This window comes from Capricornis sumatraensis, chromosome 7, assembly GCF_032405125.1.
Source record: "Capricornis sumatraensis isolate serow.1 chromosome 7, serow.2, whole genome shotgun sequence".
Lineage (NCBI taxonomy): Eukaryota > Metazoa > Chordata > Mammalia > Artiodactyla > Bovidae > Capricornis > Capricornis sumatraensis.
In genome coordinates, this window is record NC_091075.1 from 5,293,286 (window position 1) to 5,311,914 (window position 18,629).

At 40.1% G+C, this 18,629-nt stretch overlaps 1 protein-coding gene across 1 annotated transcript; it reads left to right on the top strand.

Annotated features, from left to right (window-relative positions):
- The first annotated feature begins 15,888 nt into the window (after positions 1-15,888).
- Positions 15,889-17,147, top strand: NPY1R (neuropeptide Y receptor Y1). The gene is made up of 2 exons (XM_068975614.1): positions 15,889-16,587; positions 16,695-17,147. Exons 1-2 carry the CDS (start codon positions 15,889-15,891, stop codon positions 17,145-17,147), a joined length of 1,152 nt encoding a protein of 383 aa, XP_068831715.1.
- The last annotated feature ends 1,482 nt before the right edge of the window (positions 17,148-18,629 follow it).

Here is an 18,629-nt window from a genome sequence, read left to right on the forward strand (position 1 = left end):
CAATTTTATCTTTTTAGTCTTTACTTTTTTTTGTCTGTAAAACAAAATATTTTGACTAGCAGATCTGGAACTCCCTTTCTTTAGGCAGGAAGTTAGCTGAGAGCAAGGAGAGGTGCTCCTTCAGCTAAACATCTAATAGCCACCTAATCCCCACCCCCACCTAGCAATTTACTAACCCTGCCCTAACATACCCCCATCAGTATTCCAAAATAGTCAAGAGGCTGGAAAAATTCCCCACAGGCCTTCTGGCAGGACTTTCCCTACTCTGAGACATGCCCACACCTCACACTATCATGTACTAAAGCAACCTTCGGTGACCATTGGATTTATTAACTGCTCATAAATATTCCATGAATACACACATCTAGTTATAACAGACTGAGTTATGGGAAGGACATGCTACAGTAGAATTTCTTGTTATATAACCTGCAGCTGTCAATTAAGACTGTCAATGAACAACTCCCTGGATTAGGCAAATGGCCACTGCCTTTCAATCTCTGTACCCCAGCTCTTCAGGGCCATTGCCTCCCTTGGCAGGACCCACCTCTCTCTTGAGGTGTTCTTCTGTTCTTTCTTTCCTTATTGTCAGTAAACTTTCTTGCAACAGGTAAGAACTTAGGTTTTTTGCGTCCTTACGGAGAACCAGAGCCCATGGCGGAGGTCTCCACTATCACTTTGAACTCTGAATACCTATGCCATTAACAAGCACACGTTACAAGTATATGGGTAGAAGAATAGCTTATCTGGGTCTGCAGAAAAATTTGATGGCCATAAACATTATTTGTTTCCCCTTCACATTGGGTAAAGGGGAAGAAAAAGAAGAAAGAAATATTGTTGATACAATTTCCTATTATTTTTTGTACCTTCTCTACCCTGCAACTGGTAATAACTCTATAGTAATATTGAATTCATTCTTAAAAGTTGTGGTGTTTCTTAAAGCAAATTATTTTACGTCTAATTACATTATTTAAGACTTTTATTACAAAAAATATAAAAAATGAGAACATGGATTCCTTTAGAGACACAATATTCTATCAAAAAATTCACAAAAAGTCATCTATTCTTCCCTTTTGTAGGTTAAAACCCCTCACAAAAATGTTGATAAATATCACCTCAATATCATTTTAAGATAAATTTCCATTTCTTAGTGAATTTTTATGGCTAAACTATTAAATCTAGTTTTAAGTCTAAATATGGCTTTGCTATATTTAAGTGGAAATGAAAAGGAAATAGTTTATTTATTTTTGGTATGTCAGTTTGTTTTTAAGTCTTTAAAAAGGATGTTTAGAGAATGGTTCAAAGCATAAGCTCAGAATCAAAAGTGGATATGGTTGAATGCTCTTCAAAAATCTATCTGTTGCCACCTTCTTACTTTTATGTTCATGGATAATACAGCTTTTAAAAGTATATTATTCAGCAAGTAGAAAAATTTATGAGACATTCTCATTATTAGACATTATTTTCATTTTCAAAGTCAGCGAGGTCCATTACTCAAGCCTACACTGAATGGTGAAAGCAGAATTCAACATTTAGGAAAATCAAAAAGTTTAAGAAGAATCAAGAAGAGTCTATTAATCATATGTTAAAAAGGTATACATGAGTGATTCATATGTATAAAATGATAATAATCATCATAGGTGCAAATGCTAAAGATATTTTTTTAATGTTTGAGATGAACAAGTGGACTTGATTTGTGATGTTCATAATTTATATAGTCCTATCCTACTTCTCATTCTTCAACCCCTCAACAAAACTATTTTCAGTATCTTATGAAACACCAGATATTATTCTAGACTCTGAGCTTTAAGAAGTGAAAAAAATAAAAAATAAAATAAAAAAAGAAGAAGTGAAAAAGAAAAAGAGTTAGTGCCTTCCAGAGATTACAGTATAGCTGCAGATCTGTAGAATATATAACTGTCTGCAATATAGTGTGTTTGAAATAAACTCAGAGTGCAGTAGGAATAAAAATAGGAATATAAATACAAATTCAGCCCATGGGAGGAATCTGTAGAGATGGGAGATAGATCTAGGAGAGGGCTTTGTAGTTGAGAAGATACTTGAACTGAAGTTGAAACAATTGGTACAAGTTAAACCCGCAGATGGAGGGGGTGGGCAAAGTAAGGAATAGGGGAGAAGACACAGAGGTGATAAACAGCAATATTTGGAGACCTGAAGACAGCTCAGTTTAACCAAAGTTTGGGAAGTGGGTAGAGGATCACACTGAAAATGTTTGTTCAAAAGAACACTGTTCACACTTTTCTTGAAGGTTCTGGAGAGCAACTAGATGATTTCAGTTGAGCAGTTTTATCACTGAACTGCTGTGACAGCAGCTGGTGGCAAAAGGACAACTCAGTAGAGAATTAACTAGAGCTTGATGGATATAAAAGAACACATTTGAGAAATATCATGCTGTGAAATCAACAGCAATGTGTGACCAGTTGCCAACTGACCCATCACCCTTGAGGCCAGCTGAATCTAAGTGTGTGTAAGAAAGGGAAATGCTGGGAATGATCCCCAGGTTCTGGCTTGAGGGGCTGAGATGATAGCACGGGTTTGGATCACGTCCACTAGCTGTGCAGCAAGTTTGCCAAGGAAACCTGGGAGAGGTCTGCACTTCACATGGAGTACAAGAGAGTCGTTGATGGCAGAGGGTATGACTATGCTTCATTGTGAAAAAATATAGATTAAGAGCTCTGTTAAATGCGGGAATTTCAGAGCTGATCAAGGAAGAGACAGTAGCAGGAAAAGCATGGTGCACAAATTTTATTTGGCTATTCTTGAATAGGCTTGCATGACAGGGAAGTTTCTCTCAGCAAGACACCTCCCAGAGATAGCAGTATGGGCTACCACTTAGAAGGAGGATGGGACAAGGAAACGCCTGGGGAGAAGAAGAAAAGAGAGAGTGGTTTAGAGACATTTAGAAAATGCCACTCACCAGCAAGATGGGGAGACTTGGGTCAGAAAGCTCTGAAGGGCAGCATCAGATGAGTGTGTTTCATCGCTGCAGAATTTGTCATTCATGGTTAGCAGATGTTGAGTGCAGTTTCTCAAAGTATATAAAGTAGGTAGGCTCTAAATAGCTAAAAATATATTTATTTGGACTCTGTTAAAACAGTTAGATGTGTGAGAATTTGAGATTGGTGTGGTCTGGCATTAACAGTATGGGTACCATTTTAGGCTAATACTCAGTGGCCATCACTGGCTCATTGATATAACAGGATCCTAGGTAGAGAGGCACCTAAGAAGGAGATGGAAATGCAAATCCTGGGGAAGAAGGCTGACAAACAGCAAGTAAGAAAAGAGAACCACCTGAAGTGTAGTTAGTAAAGTCAAAGGAGAATAAAAAAGTTTGACCGTCCAGGGGTCAAAGGAGACAAATGCATCATAAAGAAAGTCTGAATTCTGTCCCCAGGTGTAGTCATTGGTGACACAGGCAAATGGGCCACTTGAGGCACAGTGAGAAGACTGGAGTGAAAGGCTTCATTCCTGGAGGAGTGGCCAAGACAGACACAGCAGCTAAAGAATCTCTGATAAGGGTGGACAAGGGCAAGGAGTCGTTTTTAAGTGTTGAGTCAAGAAAAGTGAGTTGTTGAACAAACTGGTGTTTTTGGTTATGTTTTTGTTGTGCAACAAGCGTCTCAGAACTTAATGGGAAAACAACAACTAATGGGATCTATGCTCATGGATGAAGTCCGTCAGCATCTCAGGAGAGGACAACAGCAGTAGCTTGTCTGTGACATGGTATTTGGGGCATCATCTGGGAAAATTCAGTGTGTTGGTATGACTTAATGCTTGGAGTCTGGAACAGCTAGGCTGGAAGACCCACTGCCAAAATGAAGGATGCGAAGGAAAATAAATACCCTGTGGTAAACAGCATAATTTCCTTCTTTTTATGGCTGAATAATATTGCCACCACATCTTTTTTATCCATTCTTCTGTCAATGGACATTTAGTTTGCTTTCATGTCCTGGCTATGGTAAATAGTGCTGCAATGAATATTGGGGTGCATGTATCTTTTTAAATTAATATTTTCTCCAGATACATGCCCAGGAGTGAGATTTCAGGATCATCTGGTCACTCTATTTTTACAACATGGATGGACCTAGAGATGACTATACTAAGTGAAGAAAGGCAGACAGAGACAGACAAATCTGATGATACCACTTATACATGAATCTTAAAATTTATGCAGATGAACTTATTTACAAATCAGAAATAGACTTACAGAAATAGAAAGTAAATTCATGGTTACCAAAGGGGAAAGAGGAGGTAGGGACGAATTAGAAGTTTGAGATTAACATATACACACTACTTGATATAAAATAGATAACCAACAGGGATCTACTGTATTGAACAAGGAACTATACTCAGTGTTTTGTGATAACCTATAAGGAAAAGAATCTCTCTCTATGACTCTTTGAGACCCCATGGACTGTAGCCCACCAGGCTCCTCTGTCCATGGGATTTCCCAGGCAAGAATACTGGAATGGGTTACATTTCCTTCTCTAGGAGATCTTCCCAACCCAGGGATGGAACCTGTGTCTCCTACCTCGCCTGCACTGGCAGGCAGGTTCTTTACTACTAGCGCCACCTGGGAAGCCCTCATAAGGAAAATAATCTGTTTCTTTCTCTCTTTATGTATATACACACATATAATTGAGGGCTTCCCTGATAGCTTAGTTGGTTAAGAATCCACCTGCACCCCAAGAGACCCCAGGTTGATGCCTGGATCAGGAGGATGCACTGGAGAAGGGATAGGCAACCCCTCCAGTATTTTTGGGCTTCCCTTGAGGCTCAGCTGGTAAAGAATCTGCCTGCAATGCGGGAGACCTGGCTTTGATCCCTGGGTTGGGAAGATCCCCTGGAGAAGGGAAGGCTACCCACTCCAGTATTCTGGCCTGCAGAATTCCATGGACTGTATAGTCCATGGGAGCACAAAGAGTCAGACACAACTCAGCGACTTTCACTTTCTTTTCTCCAACATATAACTGAATTACCTTGCTGTACACCTTAAAGTAACACAACATTGTAAATCAACTCTACTTCAATTAAAAAAATACTCTAGTGGCTTTTACTCCTTTCAGAAAGAAGGGGGAGTCCACTGAGGCTGAGGATATGAGGTAGGAGGCTGGAGGAGAGGGGTGGAGAATTGAAATAGTTTCTAAGAGGAGAGGAATTGGGAGTCCCCAGGCCTGAGAATTTCTGAGTAACAGTTAAGGCTCAACTGAGATTTTGAACTTCTTGTTGCAATACTCTGCACAGTTGACTTATTTCCAGCAATATACAATACTAGTGGAAAGTGGTAGCTATACAGTTTCCTAGGGTAACTTTGAAGGGTTGGGTTATACCACAGACCTTACTTGGATATAAAACTCATTCTATATTTATTGATATGTGTACCTGAGGAAAGAAAAGCTCTAGCTAAACCTTAAAGAAAGGGGTGAATGAGGAATAGTTACCCTACCAAAGTGATACCTGGGAACATTTCTTGCCACCTCTGTGCTCATTTGTCATATTATTTAAATGCATATAAATGAATCTTTCTCTTATTTGGGGGAAAAACTGCCCAATCTCAAGTTAGGAATTAGCCTTACTTCATGGGGTTAAGTTTGATCTTCTGATGTGCTGTGTTGAGAAGGGGTCTAATGCCAAGCCTGGGATTTCAGGGGTGGGGTGGGATGAACAGAGAACTTTGTCATGGATGATGGAAGGTCAGTGGTAGTGTTCATCCTGCCCTTCTCTCTAGCTATACCTACTCCTGTTTGAGATACGAAGGGAATGGTAGTAATTACAATAAAAAGTGATAATAGTACAATGACAGAGCTCTTTTCATTATACCATGTAATACATACATAGCATTACACTTTTGTAAAATAATATTACACGTTTGTTGAATGTTTAAAGAGTGTCTAACAGGATGAAATCTGCAGAAAAATGTTCAAATATTTACTAAGTAATTTTAAGATCATTGTCATATAGAATTTATTCTGACAGAATTTTATAACAAATGCTCTAAATTTGTAGCCTTCTTCCTTGAGTACATTCCCATTTCAAATCAAGAGCAAATCCATGACCAATACTTGGTTTCTTCTAGACTACGAAGATAATTGAATTGTCTATATACTTGCATACTAACATTTTAATTAAACCGTCACTTCTTTCTGTTAATTCTCTCAAAAAGATAGCTGAATAAAGTGATTGTACTGATCATTTGTACTAACCAATTTAGTCAAAATTCTTTACCTACTATATTTTATTGGTTCAAAGATGAGGACTTTAAAAAATATTTTAATATTATGAGATTTAATTACAATTGATTGTATGTCATTTCTTTACTAGAAGCATTGTTTCTTTCTTGGTGGTCCATAAACTAACATTGCAACTTACATTCTATGGCATCATAGATTCAAAGAAAAGCAGAAGGTAAGTCACAGAAAGAAGGAAAAATTGGCATCTAATAATTCATAGAATAATGAACTGATTCACCAACACACTTCATAGTAAGTTCTTTCCAAGTAGAATTTTCTTCTAATCAATATTACCTCCATTCTAATTTTCACAGGTAGTATTAATTCCTATCAAGATTTTTCTGTTGACACAACATTGTTAGTCAACTACACTTCAACAAAATTAAATAAAAAAATATTTTTCTGAATGATGTTGTGATAATTCTCATGTATCAAGACCTTACAACATTTCAGGAACCTTAACCTTTATAGCAGAAATTCATCTGGCAGCCAGTAAAGTAATTACAGTGGGTAAATTCCAGAGTAAATATAGTGACAGACTTTTATCTAGCCAAGGAGTGAATCATGGAATTTACAGCACCAGACCATAAAGCTCTTCCAATTTTTAAATGATAAAACTAAGATCTACAGAGGTTTAAGGTGTAGATCCTATGTTTCTGTTTAAATGGTAGAACAAGACTGTTGCGTGAGAGAACATGAGAATAAATCACTAATTTAATTCTCCCAGTCATGATTTATAGATCTGGCTGTTGTGAAATTTCACAAGATGCCAAAAATTTTCTCTCTCTAGCAAAGGTTAGGTTTTACCTAGCTTTAATCTCAAGGAGCAAAGTATGCAACTGACTGTTCACTTAATAGTAGACAGAAATGAAGATCTTTAACACTCATACTTTCTAATCTTTTTGAGAAATTGAGATTATTGTTTAACACATTTTCTGAGCAACTCATACTACTTTGCTTATTTCAGATCTTCTATAAGATTACATTATAAGAAGATCTTATACTGTGCTTATAAGTTTTTTATTTCACATATTGCAAAGAGTCTTTAGTAAATGATATTCCTAGAAAACTGTATAAATCTGTTTTCATTCAGAATTTCAAAACCTCCCTTTGTATCATAAAATTTGAAGTGGAAAAAAGTCTTTGAAACCAACAATTTTTCAAAGATTAGTATTTGACATTAATGTCTCAAGAATGCAGCTTTATAAATTGGCCTTGGTGGGGACACTTTATAAAAAATTAAGATGATTAAATACAATGGACATTGTAATTTGGGCATTCTTGCAGACATGCTTTTATTAGTATTCTTGGAAAATACAGAAAAGAAAGTGTCTAATGACTTCAAATTATATTCTTGAATCTAAAATATTTGCTGATATAGCAAATTGTTTACATAAAAATTCTTAGAGAATTAAATTATTTCATCTGTAATTCTTGCAGCAGAGTAAAAACAGCCAATTTGATGATGAGGAGCTGGGGTAAATTTGTTTCTATGAACAGAATGTGACTTAAGGGATGGAGTAAACAGGGAGTGTATACAGACCTAAACGAGTTATTTCTCTTTAAACAATTGAAACTCCTAAAGTGTCTTTTATTTTCATCCTTAGTTTAGAAAAAAGAAAGTATAAATACCATTTTACTATTCTTTAATCATTAGTGGGTTTTTTAAAAATATGATCATATGTATTGTTATATTTATTACCTGATGGTGGTATTTTGATTCTTGGTCATAATCCCTTTCTAACTTTATAAAAATACAGTGCTCAGTCATATATGACTGCGCCCCATGGACTGTAGCTCACCAGGCTCCTCTGTCCATGGAATTTTCCAGATAAGATACTAGAGCAGGTTGCCATTTCCTACTTCAGGGGATCTCAACCCAGGGATCTAACCCGTGTCTCTTTGCTCTCCTGCCTTGGCAGGCGAATTCTTTACCACTAGGGCCACTTGAGAAGTCCCCTTATAAAAATATACCTAATGACAAATATTTTAGAAATCTTTTTTGAGGGGGAGGAACTACAGAGATTATTTATATAAATAATGAGATATAATTTCTATTGAACTTTAAATAGTATTTCATCAGTCTAACAATTAGAAAGATAAAACATTTTCCAACAAAGTTTAAGTAATTCCATTTGTCTTGGAATTTTGTTCTGTTTGTAGTTTGAAAGAAGATTGCAATCGTAGTTGTTATAGCAATAAAGCTTGTATGTATCTCCTAGACCGTGATCTGTATCTTTATTAGGAAGACTTTTTATTATTTAAGTTTGATTTGGAAGAAGTTGTAGTCATCTACATCAATAAACCGTGTGTGTGAGAGAGAGAAACTTTGGCTTTTCCAAGTACACTGCTGCTGCTGCCGCTAAGTCTTTTCAGTCGTGTCCGACTCTGTGCGACCCCATAGACGGCAGCCCACCAGGCTTCCCCGTCCCTGGGATTCTCCAGGCAAGAACACTGGAGTGGGTTGCCATTTCCTTCTTCATCCAAGTACACTAGAACTACGTAAAACATCTGAGATCATTGTATCACAATTAGCCTGAATGATCAGGCACCAGGATGGCTTTGCTCCATCAATGCACTCTATGTACATTGTATTCTTTTATTCTTTCATAGCGTTCCGCACGGTAGTAGATTAAGTACCTAGGAAACGGCACTGACTCTTTCTGACCCGCAGGAAAATGTTCCATTCCTCATGCTCCCCGGAAGGAAAAGAGTAGCTCGATGGTGGGAACACATCTGACTCATTGCATTTTCCTAGCGGAAAAAAAGAAAGAAAAAAAGATAGAAAACCTTCAGAAAAGCCAGTCCATAATCTTATCTGAGATTTGCTATTTGTGCTTTTTTAAGGTCTTCTCTTTGTTCGCTGTTAAAACAAACTCCTGGTCTGGCGTAAGAAACAACCGAACATCACAACAGAGGCGAGAGATACAGGAGCGGCGCAGTCGGGATGTGCTTAGTGCCCGCTTCCCCGGAGCTGGGTTTCTCTCGGCTTCCCGCACAGCCTCGGCCGCGAGGTGGCACCGACCGCCAGCGACGGCGCGCGGGCGGGACCTCAGCCAGGCGCAGCGCCTCCCTGCCCGCCCCTCCGAGCGCCGAGCGCGCACCCCGTCCGGGGCGCGTGGACGGACAGTGCGCGCGGCTGTCCGCGTTGCCTCTCGAATTCTCCGGGAGCCTCCGGCGAGACCACGGAGAGGGTGCGGGGGGCTGCGGCGCACCCGGGCTGTCACGTGTCTGGGACTAGGTGGAGCTCAGTTTCAGGGGCGGCTCTTTCCTTCCCCACCGATCTTTAGGATTTGTGCCGGAGAAACACCCGCGATCTTTCCACTCCACTCCACTCCGTTCCCTTCCGCGACCGTCCTTTTCGCTTTAATAAACGGGCCAAAAGACGGATCCAGCAGAGAGGGTAAGTTTCAAGTGTACACTTTTGAAGGGACTGACTTTTGAGAAATCTCTCACTGATGAGGTGAAGGATGAGAGAGGAGGGAAAGGCTTTTGAGTCTCGAAATGGGGAGCTGCGGGCGCCCGGGCAGCCTTCCGTTCGGTCCCGCGCAGGCGGTAGCAAGATGCTCCATACCACCCGCCACCCGGGACCGCTGCGGTGTGGGGTGGACGTCGGTGACCCAGGTTCTGTATGGGATTCGAGTGCCCCTCCTCTGGCCATGGTGAGACTGCGTCCCCCTTCCTTCGCTGTCTTTGACATCTTTCGCGAGCCTCTGCGGGGCGGCTACGGTGGGCTTTTGCGAAGGAACGCGCCGCTGGGACAGCGGGAGGAGGAGGGCTTGCGGGTTCGCCTCGGCCCCGCGTTCTGCTCGTGTTGGCGGGGAGCCGCCCCGGGCCAGGTGGGCGCCCAGCGCGCCGCCTGGGTGGAGCCCTACCCCCCGGAGCCGGCCTCTTCTGTCTGACGCCGGGCACTGAGACACCCTGTTCCCTACTTCCGAGTTTCCAGCATCCAACTCTTGAGCTCCTTTTACACTGGTGGTGGTGGTGGTGGTGGTGGAGCGCCACTGGGTAGGAAATTGTGGATGAACTGGAGATGGGGGTGGCCAAAGTGGTCCATTGGTCTCCAGGTAGACTGGAGAGCGGAGAATGTTTTAAGGACTGATACCGGGTTGGATCTCTGGGTGGGTAAGATCGCCTGGGAAGGGAATGGCTGCTCACTCCAGTGTTCCTGCCTGGAGAATTCAATAGCCTGGGGAGCCTGGTGGGCTACAGTCCATGAGGTCGCTAAGAGTCGGATGGGACTGAGCAACTAGCACTTCCACTTTTCCCGTTGGGCCAGAGAGAACTGAGTCTGGGCTCCGCTTGTTTGTTTCCGGCCGTTGTGGATGTTTTCTGCTTCGCCAGTCTCATCGTTATTGGTAGAGACATCTCCAGACAAATGGATGACAAGTGTGTGTGTGTGTGTGTGTGTGTGTGTGTGTGTGTGTGTGTGTGTGTGAGGCGGAGAGGGAGGAAGTGGAAGTGTTAGGAATGAGGACAGTTTGGGGCAATTCACCTAGTTACACAATATGAAAAAGTGGGCGCGTAAGCGTGCCGACAGCAATTTTGATCTAACACATCCCATTTGTTCTTTGATAACTCAGGAAAATCTAGGGGAGGGGAAAGTGAGGGCATGTGTTTTGACGTTCCTTTATTTTTTCTTTTGTTCTTTTCTTGTTTTAAAGGGCTTTCAGATGTGCCTTCCCACCAAGATCCCAGGGAAAGCATAACTTGCCAGGTGGCACACGGGCAGGGGAAGCTCAGAGCTTTCCTGGCTCTGCCTGAACGCGAAACCCCAGAAACAGTGTTGCTTCCCCGGTGAGAGCAGAAAGCTGTCTGCCCGGTTGCGTTGCATACCGATGACCAAAGACCTACTGCTTTTCGGGGGGTGACTACTGCCTTATTAGTCTTTCCTTACTGTTATACGGCAGCTGTCTGTTGAGCAAGCCCTCCCGGAAGGGAAAAAAACCCAGAATTATGTAACTCACGTCCATGAACTAGCAATAACTTTGCTTATTAACAGAGTTAATTTGGTAAGTAACAAGGCTGATACTTCTTTTCCAAAGACTAGGGAGTTGAGCAGCCAGTTTTGAATAAATGATAAAATGTACCTGAAGCAGACCCAGAACAGCAAACCATGAAGGCCAGTACTCTAACTGTAATGGAGAAACATTTCCATTTGGAAGGGGGCTAATTTGCCAACTGGTGATATATGTAGTGTGTCTGTTTTGTCCCTAGGTGCACAACAGCTCTATTGAGATTTAACAACCATTCTTTTTTATTTTGCGGTGTCTTTAGGTACCTATTTCATTTTAGAGGTGTATATTGGAATAATAAATATTAAGTCATTTTCTTTTTCAAAGATGATGTATGTAAATTCTCAATATTGTTATTTTTTGACAATTATCATCCTTGAGATTATGTTTAGGTAGGCTGAAAATATACCTTTTATCTAATGCAGAACCGTTTTACACAAGTAGAATGACATGCACTTAGCAAAGGAGTCTTTTGAATACTCTAAAAAAATAGTTTTCATTTTCTATGTAGCTAAAGTGACTTCAACTTAATAAGAAAACTGCTATTCCTCAACGGGTATGTGTAGCAAATATAATTTCAAAGGATATAAATTTCAAATATAAATTCAAAGATAATGTCAAAGACTGGAGTTTCAGTAGATTTAACCTAAATTCATCTGCAAGAAAGCTTTGTAGCCCATAAACTGTAATAATTTAATAAGTGTTTGCATTAAGTCCCATATGTAGTGACTTTTGTCAAAGTCAAAATTAGATATAGATGTAAAATAGATAAAACTGTATTTTTCTTTGTTTTCACTACAAACATCTTGGTGCCTCCATTACCTGTTGCCTAGATTAATGCACTAGCCTCTTAATGAACCTACCTACTTCTCTCCTGTCTTAAGTCCTTGAAAACAGTTAGAGTTAGAATTTTAGAACACTATGATAGGACTTCACCTCTTTACCAGAGACTCTCCGGCGAGTCCTCCTCTTGTCTCAGTGACAAGTCAAAGACTGTCCCTGGAGTCACACTCTGCAGTCTGTTTCTCCTCTGCTTACCCTCCAACTACTGCCCCATAGTCCCTCCCTTGTTTGTTTCACTTCTCATCTACTGGCACCACACACACTCCAGTCGTAAGGATTTTGGCTGTGTTTTCCATGCGGGCTGCCTCCCTGAGGCGTCTGCCTGGCCCCCTCCCCCACTGCGGGGTCTTGGCTCATAGCCCTTTTCTCAGGCAGTCAGACGCCTTCCAAGCCACCCAGCAGCAATGCCCTCCCAACAATCCCAGGTCCCCTGCCTTGCTTCTTTCTTCTCCACTGCACTTACTACCATCTTGTCTACTGTCTCTTTTACTGATTTATTGTTTCATGTCTTTCTCTGTCCATAAGACTAGAAACCCAGTAGAAAGGTTACTGCTGTTTCCACGAAAACCACGTCAGACACAAAATTGTGTCTGATAAATATTTCTTGGATGAGTGAATTCTCTTTCAGAAACAATTCCTTTTTTAATTTTTCACGAAGTGGAACATCCCCCACACCTGACCTAGTAAAATGATTCTTTTAACTAGCATCCATTTTGCATGTAAAAGGACTATGATAGTGTAGACAAGGAAGTCACCTTGGAGTCCACATCAGCAAACAAAGAATGCTGGGCCATCAAGCCACCAGCCCCTGCAGCTGCCCTGAACTGTGTACCCTGAGGAAATTCACACAGGAAAGAAGAGGATACTGGCCCTGACAGTATTTCAGTGAGCCCAGACTCGTGTATAGAAATGCATTAAATTCATTAGCTTCAGGTGTCTTGTTTTCTTTAAATAACAGTAATATTTTGATGTTCCAACTACCTGATTTTTGTTGCAAAAACGCCTATATATGCTGGCTCCTCCCTTAGCTCTCTGGAGCAGTCCCGCAGAATGATTTGAGAGGGTGTCTACAGCGTGTGAGTCCTCAGTGTGTCCACCAAATAAAACATAATTCTCAGCTTTTAGGTCATGCATTTTTTCCAGTCAACAATAGAATTCAGCCATTGATGTTAGTATTAACTCACATAAAAGCTTTCCATCCAGGTGTCTACTACTTCATCAGCCATTTTTATTCTAAAGCTGATATTTGAAAGGTATTATGAAATACACATAATATCTACCTTCAAGAGATAATATTACAATTGAGAGGAGCCAATTAAGATTCAAGGGACTAGATCGTGCTTTGAAAGGTGGGTAGAATTTGGATGGATGATGAGCAGCAGCAGAGACAAAGATGCAGAAGGTATAATGGGCTGGTGCCCTTGGTAACTGTGAAGGGACTGGCCCTGCTGGGACAGGGCATGCCCTGTGGGGTTGTTAGACCAGGAGTGAGGGACAGGGTGGTGGTGTGCAGGTTTCAGGCCAGCCCAGGAAGCGCAGTGATCGCTGCGTCGCGTGCTTCACCGGGTCCTGTGTGCTGATGGGGCCGTGCGGAGTTAGAGGATGCAGTTTCCTGTCATGCAAGTTCTACCAGTAAAGGAAAAGTCAGATAACTGAGCCGTAATGTTAAATACCCTTCCAGCAACTTGACTCTGAAGTATGATGAGAAATTTTCTTGAATTCCTAAGAGAGTAGCATTGAAGAGTATACACTTTACTAGCTGTGTACAACAGCTAGTAGGAAGCTGCTGCATAGCACAGGGGGCTCAGCCTGCTGCTCTGTGACAATCTAGAGATGTGGATGGGGGCGTGGGAGGGAGGCTCAGAGGGAGACAATATATGCATACATATGACTGATTCACGCTCTTGTACAGCAGAAACCAGCACAACATTGGAAAGCAGTTATCCTCCAGTTAAAAATTCTTTTTCCTGAATTCTTAAGTTCAAAATTTCTAAATAATTTTTAGATTAACACTTGCTTCCTCTCTGTTCATTTTCAGACACTGATAGACACAGATATCCTCTCTCTTTGATATTCTTGAGAGAAAAGTGTGATACCAAGGAAGTTCAGCAGTCTTTCCAGGCTGCTGACAGAGGAGAGAGTTTCTATAACATTCACACTTGATATCATTCCACTGCCTTTCCTAGCCATGATACTTTCATTCTCATTACACGGTAGCAACCTTTATTTTATTCTTCAGTTTTATAAGTTGTTTTATAACAGACAGCACCTCATATTCTAGAAAGCAAAAGCACTCAAGGAAAGATTCAATAGTGGCACCACTTAAAAGGCAAAAGCATATTTTATTCATGAAATTTCTTATCTGCTTTTCAACGGAAGTAAATCTGCATGATTTTCTTTATTGTTCTCATGGAAGAAAGAAAAGCACTGCAATGCTCTTTCTTAACACAGGCACAATGGCTTGTTAATTAACATAAAAAACCCCATGTCGTTTATTTACTTAGTAATCTAAGGAATATCAGAGATTTTTTCTTTTTTTTTAAAGGCGTTTTTAAGGTCTACACGACTGTTGTCTGTGATTTGTTTTATTGGTAAGAAAAGAGTATTCCTATTACAAAATGCTGTGAAAGATCAAAAGTACAACTAAGATTTACATCTCAGCCTTGTATCTGTATACAGTCTAGTGGGGAGAGAAGATATTTACATGAACAAAACCTTAGAAATCCATAGAAAGCTTCTGACATGTTAATAAAATTATTGAATATTTAAGTCAGAAATAACTTCAGAGTTACCCCAGTTGAATCCCCTTACACACCATGAGAACTTTCCCAGACTTTCTAGTGCAATTACAAATTATGTGCGGGGAACAGTTTGCAGGCAGTTTGTGCCATTTGATTAAACTCTTGTTCCTCATAAAGATGTGAAATAGTTTTAATATAATCCATTTCCCTTGGTCCTGCTTCTAACTTGAGTGGACATAATATTCTGAACCAGAAGCCATGGACCAAATGCTGCCCGTTCAGATGGGAGAAGATGTGTGTATGATTCCTAGGAAGTCTTTTGGATTAAACATCTCTTGTTCTTTCAGCAGTCCTTCATAGGACAAAGTTTCTTGGTGGTTCACTGAATTGATCATTTTCTTAAGGTACTTGTACCAAATAGTCCTCTCTGAAGAGCAGTTCAGTGTATGATGGGGCTATTGCTATCAATACAATTTGATAAATTCTTTTTTAGAGTAAGAGAAAGAATTAGGTACAATTTTTTTTTTAATTTTCCTTTGTTAGTTTCATATCTGTTTCATATGTTCTAACCTGTGCATTGTTTTTTTAATATGTTAATATTCCTACAATGTTTAGGAATGTGCTGATGGTCCTTTAGGTAAAGCTTATAGGCAGGAGATTTATACATACTTTACTAATGCACAGACCACTGCATTTTCCTGAAACTCAATACATAAGTACATTCAGTTAAAAGTATTAGTAGTGTTTTCAAATTGTTTGCACCATTTCTACTATATTAAAAAAGATGTGTATATATAGAGAGAATACATTTTGTTTATTTCAGTGTCTTCACTTTAAATTGTACTATGAATGAGAACTTGTTGCGACTGCCCTCAATAAAATTAATAAAACAATGGTCATTTTCTCTTTACAGATTGTTCAGTTCAAGGGAATGAAGAATTCAGAATAATTTTGATAAATGGATTTTAATATAGAGAATAAAAATAAGTTGAGTCTTTGTCCATTTGTCTAAAGTCATCTATAACAGCCAAACCAGTCAAAATGAATTCAACATCATTTTCTCAGGTGGAAAATCATTCAATCTATTATAACTTTTCAGAGAAGAATTCCCGGTTTTTGGCTTTCGAAAATGATGATTGTCATCTGCCCTTGGCCATGATATTCACGTTAGCACTTGCTTACGGAGCTGTGATCATTCTTGGGGTCTCTGGAAACCTGGCTTTGATCATCATCATCTTGAAGCAAAAAGAGATGAGAAATGTCACCAACATCCTGATTGTGAACCTTTCCTTCTCAGACTTGCTTGTGGCTATCATGTGTCTTCCCTTCACATTTGTCTACACGCTGATGGACCATTGGGTTTTTGGTGAGGCAATGTGCAAGTTGAACCCCTTTGTGCAGTGCGTTTCCATTACTGTGTCCATCTTCTCTCTGGTCCTTATCGCCGTGGAACGGCATCAGCTGATTATCAATCCTCGGGGTTGGAGACCAAGTAATAGACATGCATACGTAGGGATTGCGGTCATCTGGGTCCTTGCTGTGGCTTCTTCTCTGCCCTTCCTGATCTATCAAGTATTGACAGATGAGCCCTTCCAAAATGTGACCCTTGATGCGTTCAAGGACAAATACGTCTGCTTTGATAAATTTCCATCAGACTCTCACCGGCTGTCTTATACCACTCTCCTCTTGGTGCTACAGTACTTTGGCCCGCTCTGTTTTATATTTATTTGCTACTTCAAGGTAGGAAAACCTTTTCCCCTTAGCATTTTCATTTTTACCTTCTTTCCGCAGGAGTACTCATTCAGTGAATGGTTCTATTTGAATTCTTTATTTTTTCCCTCTTGTAGATATACATACGCTTAAAAAGAAGAAACAGCATGATGGACAAGATGAGAGACAATAAGTACAGGTCCAGTGAAGCCAAAAGAATCAATGTCATGCTGCTGTCCATTGTGGTGGCGTTTGCTGTCTGCTGGCTGCCTCTCACCATCTTCAACACTGTGTTTGACTGGGACCATCAGATCATTGCTACCTGCAACCATAATCTGTTGTTCCTTCTCTGCCACCTCACAGCCATGATCTCCACTTGTGTCAACCCCATATTTTATGGCTTCCTGAACAAAAATTTCCAGAGAGACCTGCAGTTCTTCTTTAGCTTTTGTGATTTCCGGTCTCGGGATGACGACTATGAGACCATCGCCATGTCGACCATGCACACAGATGTTTCTAAAACATCTCTGAAGCAAGCAAGCCCAGTCGCACTTAAAAAGATCCACACTGATGATAATGAAAAAATCTGAACCTGCCATAGCATTTGGTCCCAAATGATTGACATCTGCTTAAAAACAAGCACAACCTGAATGGACTTTCATTACCTGTTCTCTTATGGAATGGGATTGAAATCATTTAAGGAAGACCAAGATTTTCCTGTGTTGCTTTTTATTGCTTTTGTAGCAGTTGTCATAATTATATCTGGAAAAAATGTGTGGGCTTTAGAAAATTTTGGCAATAGCCTTGACCAAACATCTTTGAAGTGCTTCTTTGTAAACTTATGCATAGAGTAGAAAGGCTTTTATATTGTATTTATTAGAAAGAAATTTCTTTAATATATTTGTATAAACTGACTTTAGAAGCTCTGTACCCGATGTTCTCCCTCCACTGAACCACCCTGGCTCAGTGAGATTGTTGGTAGATCGGACAGTCCTGCTTAGATGAGATTGTCAATAGGTTGGGCAGTCCTGTGCAGTATACACATCCCTTCAGCCTGTTACAGGTGACAGCTTGCAAAAGCAGCGTTCAAGATGTGAATGCCTACTCTGAGATCGTTCAGAAGTGACTTGCATTGTTTTTGAGATTTTAAGACAGGATTTAGTTTGCTCCTAATTGATTATCACTTCAGATGAAAAATGCATTTAAAAGTACTCAGTGGTGAATATCATGGGGCATTGGGTCATTCACAAGAATTAAGTGGGAAACCAGTCCCCTAACCTCAATACTATTTTGGTTTCTGACAACCAAAGGATTTCAGAGTATAACAAGTAAATTAGTATTGCTGCATAGAGTTGGAATATATTTATTTGAATGAATGGTCAAGAGGCTTCCGTTCTTCATGGACTGTTCAGTGTTTGTCAAGCCTTCTGGCACAAATAAATATATATGTAACTTTAAAGCATTTATTTCTAGCTTATATATGACCACAAAGTGTATTTTCTATACGTCAGTGCCTACATAGTTACTCATTTTTAATGTTCAATGGCCATATTTCAACGGGCACCAAGGTGTACAGAGTTGAAAGACTGTCTACCCTGCCTAGGAGGGGTAAATACCAGAAAACTGAGGTCATTTCCTGTAGCTCATGTTAACTTATGTGAACTGTGTGCTTTGTGGAGTCTTAACATCATGCACTGTGTACCAAGGCATTTTGTCACATTAATATATTGATACTCATTTCATGTACCCTGTAATCACGATTGAGCCTCACAATCATTGAAAGAGATATTTTAAAAAATAAGCATATCTTTGATGTATTATACAAAATATTAAATGTGTCTGATTTTAGAAGGGCAGACATTTTCTTTACTAAAATTGTTTCTCTGTTTTCTGAATAGTCTCTTTTATGTCTCTCTTTAGCTTCATTTTTTGTTTTTCTTTTTTGGTCCCTTGTCTTCCCTCCTGTGAAGCATCCTCTATCTGCTTGCCAATAAAGCATTTTCTACCTTGTGGTATAACCCTTGGTGGTCCAGCCTCTCTCCCTGGCTTTCTGAAGCTTAATGAAGACAGCG

Excerpts from the sequence above, each read along its gene's own strand:
- NPY1R (XM_068975614.1), top strand. The coding sequence starts at position 15,889 with ATGAATTCAACATCATTTTCTCAGGTGGAAAATCATTCAATCTATTAT. Across the intron at positions 16,588-16,694 it reads TATTTATTTGCTACTTCAAG|ATATACATACGCTTAAAAAG; the intron begins GTAGGAAAACCT and ends TCCCTCTTGTAG.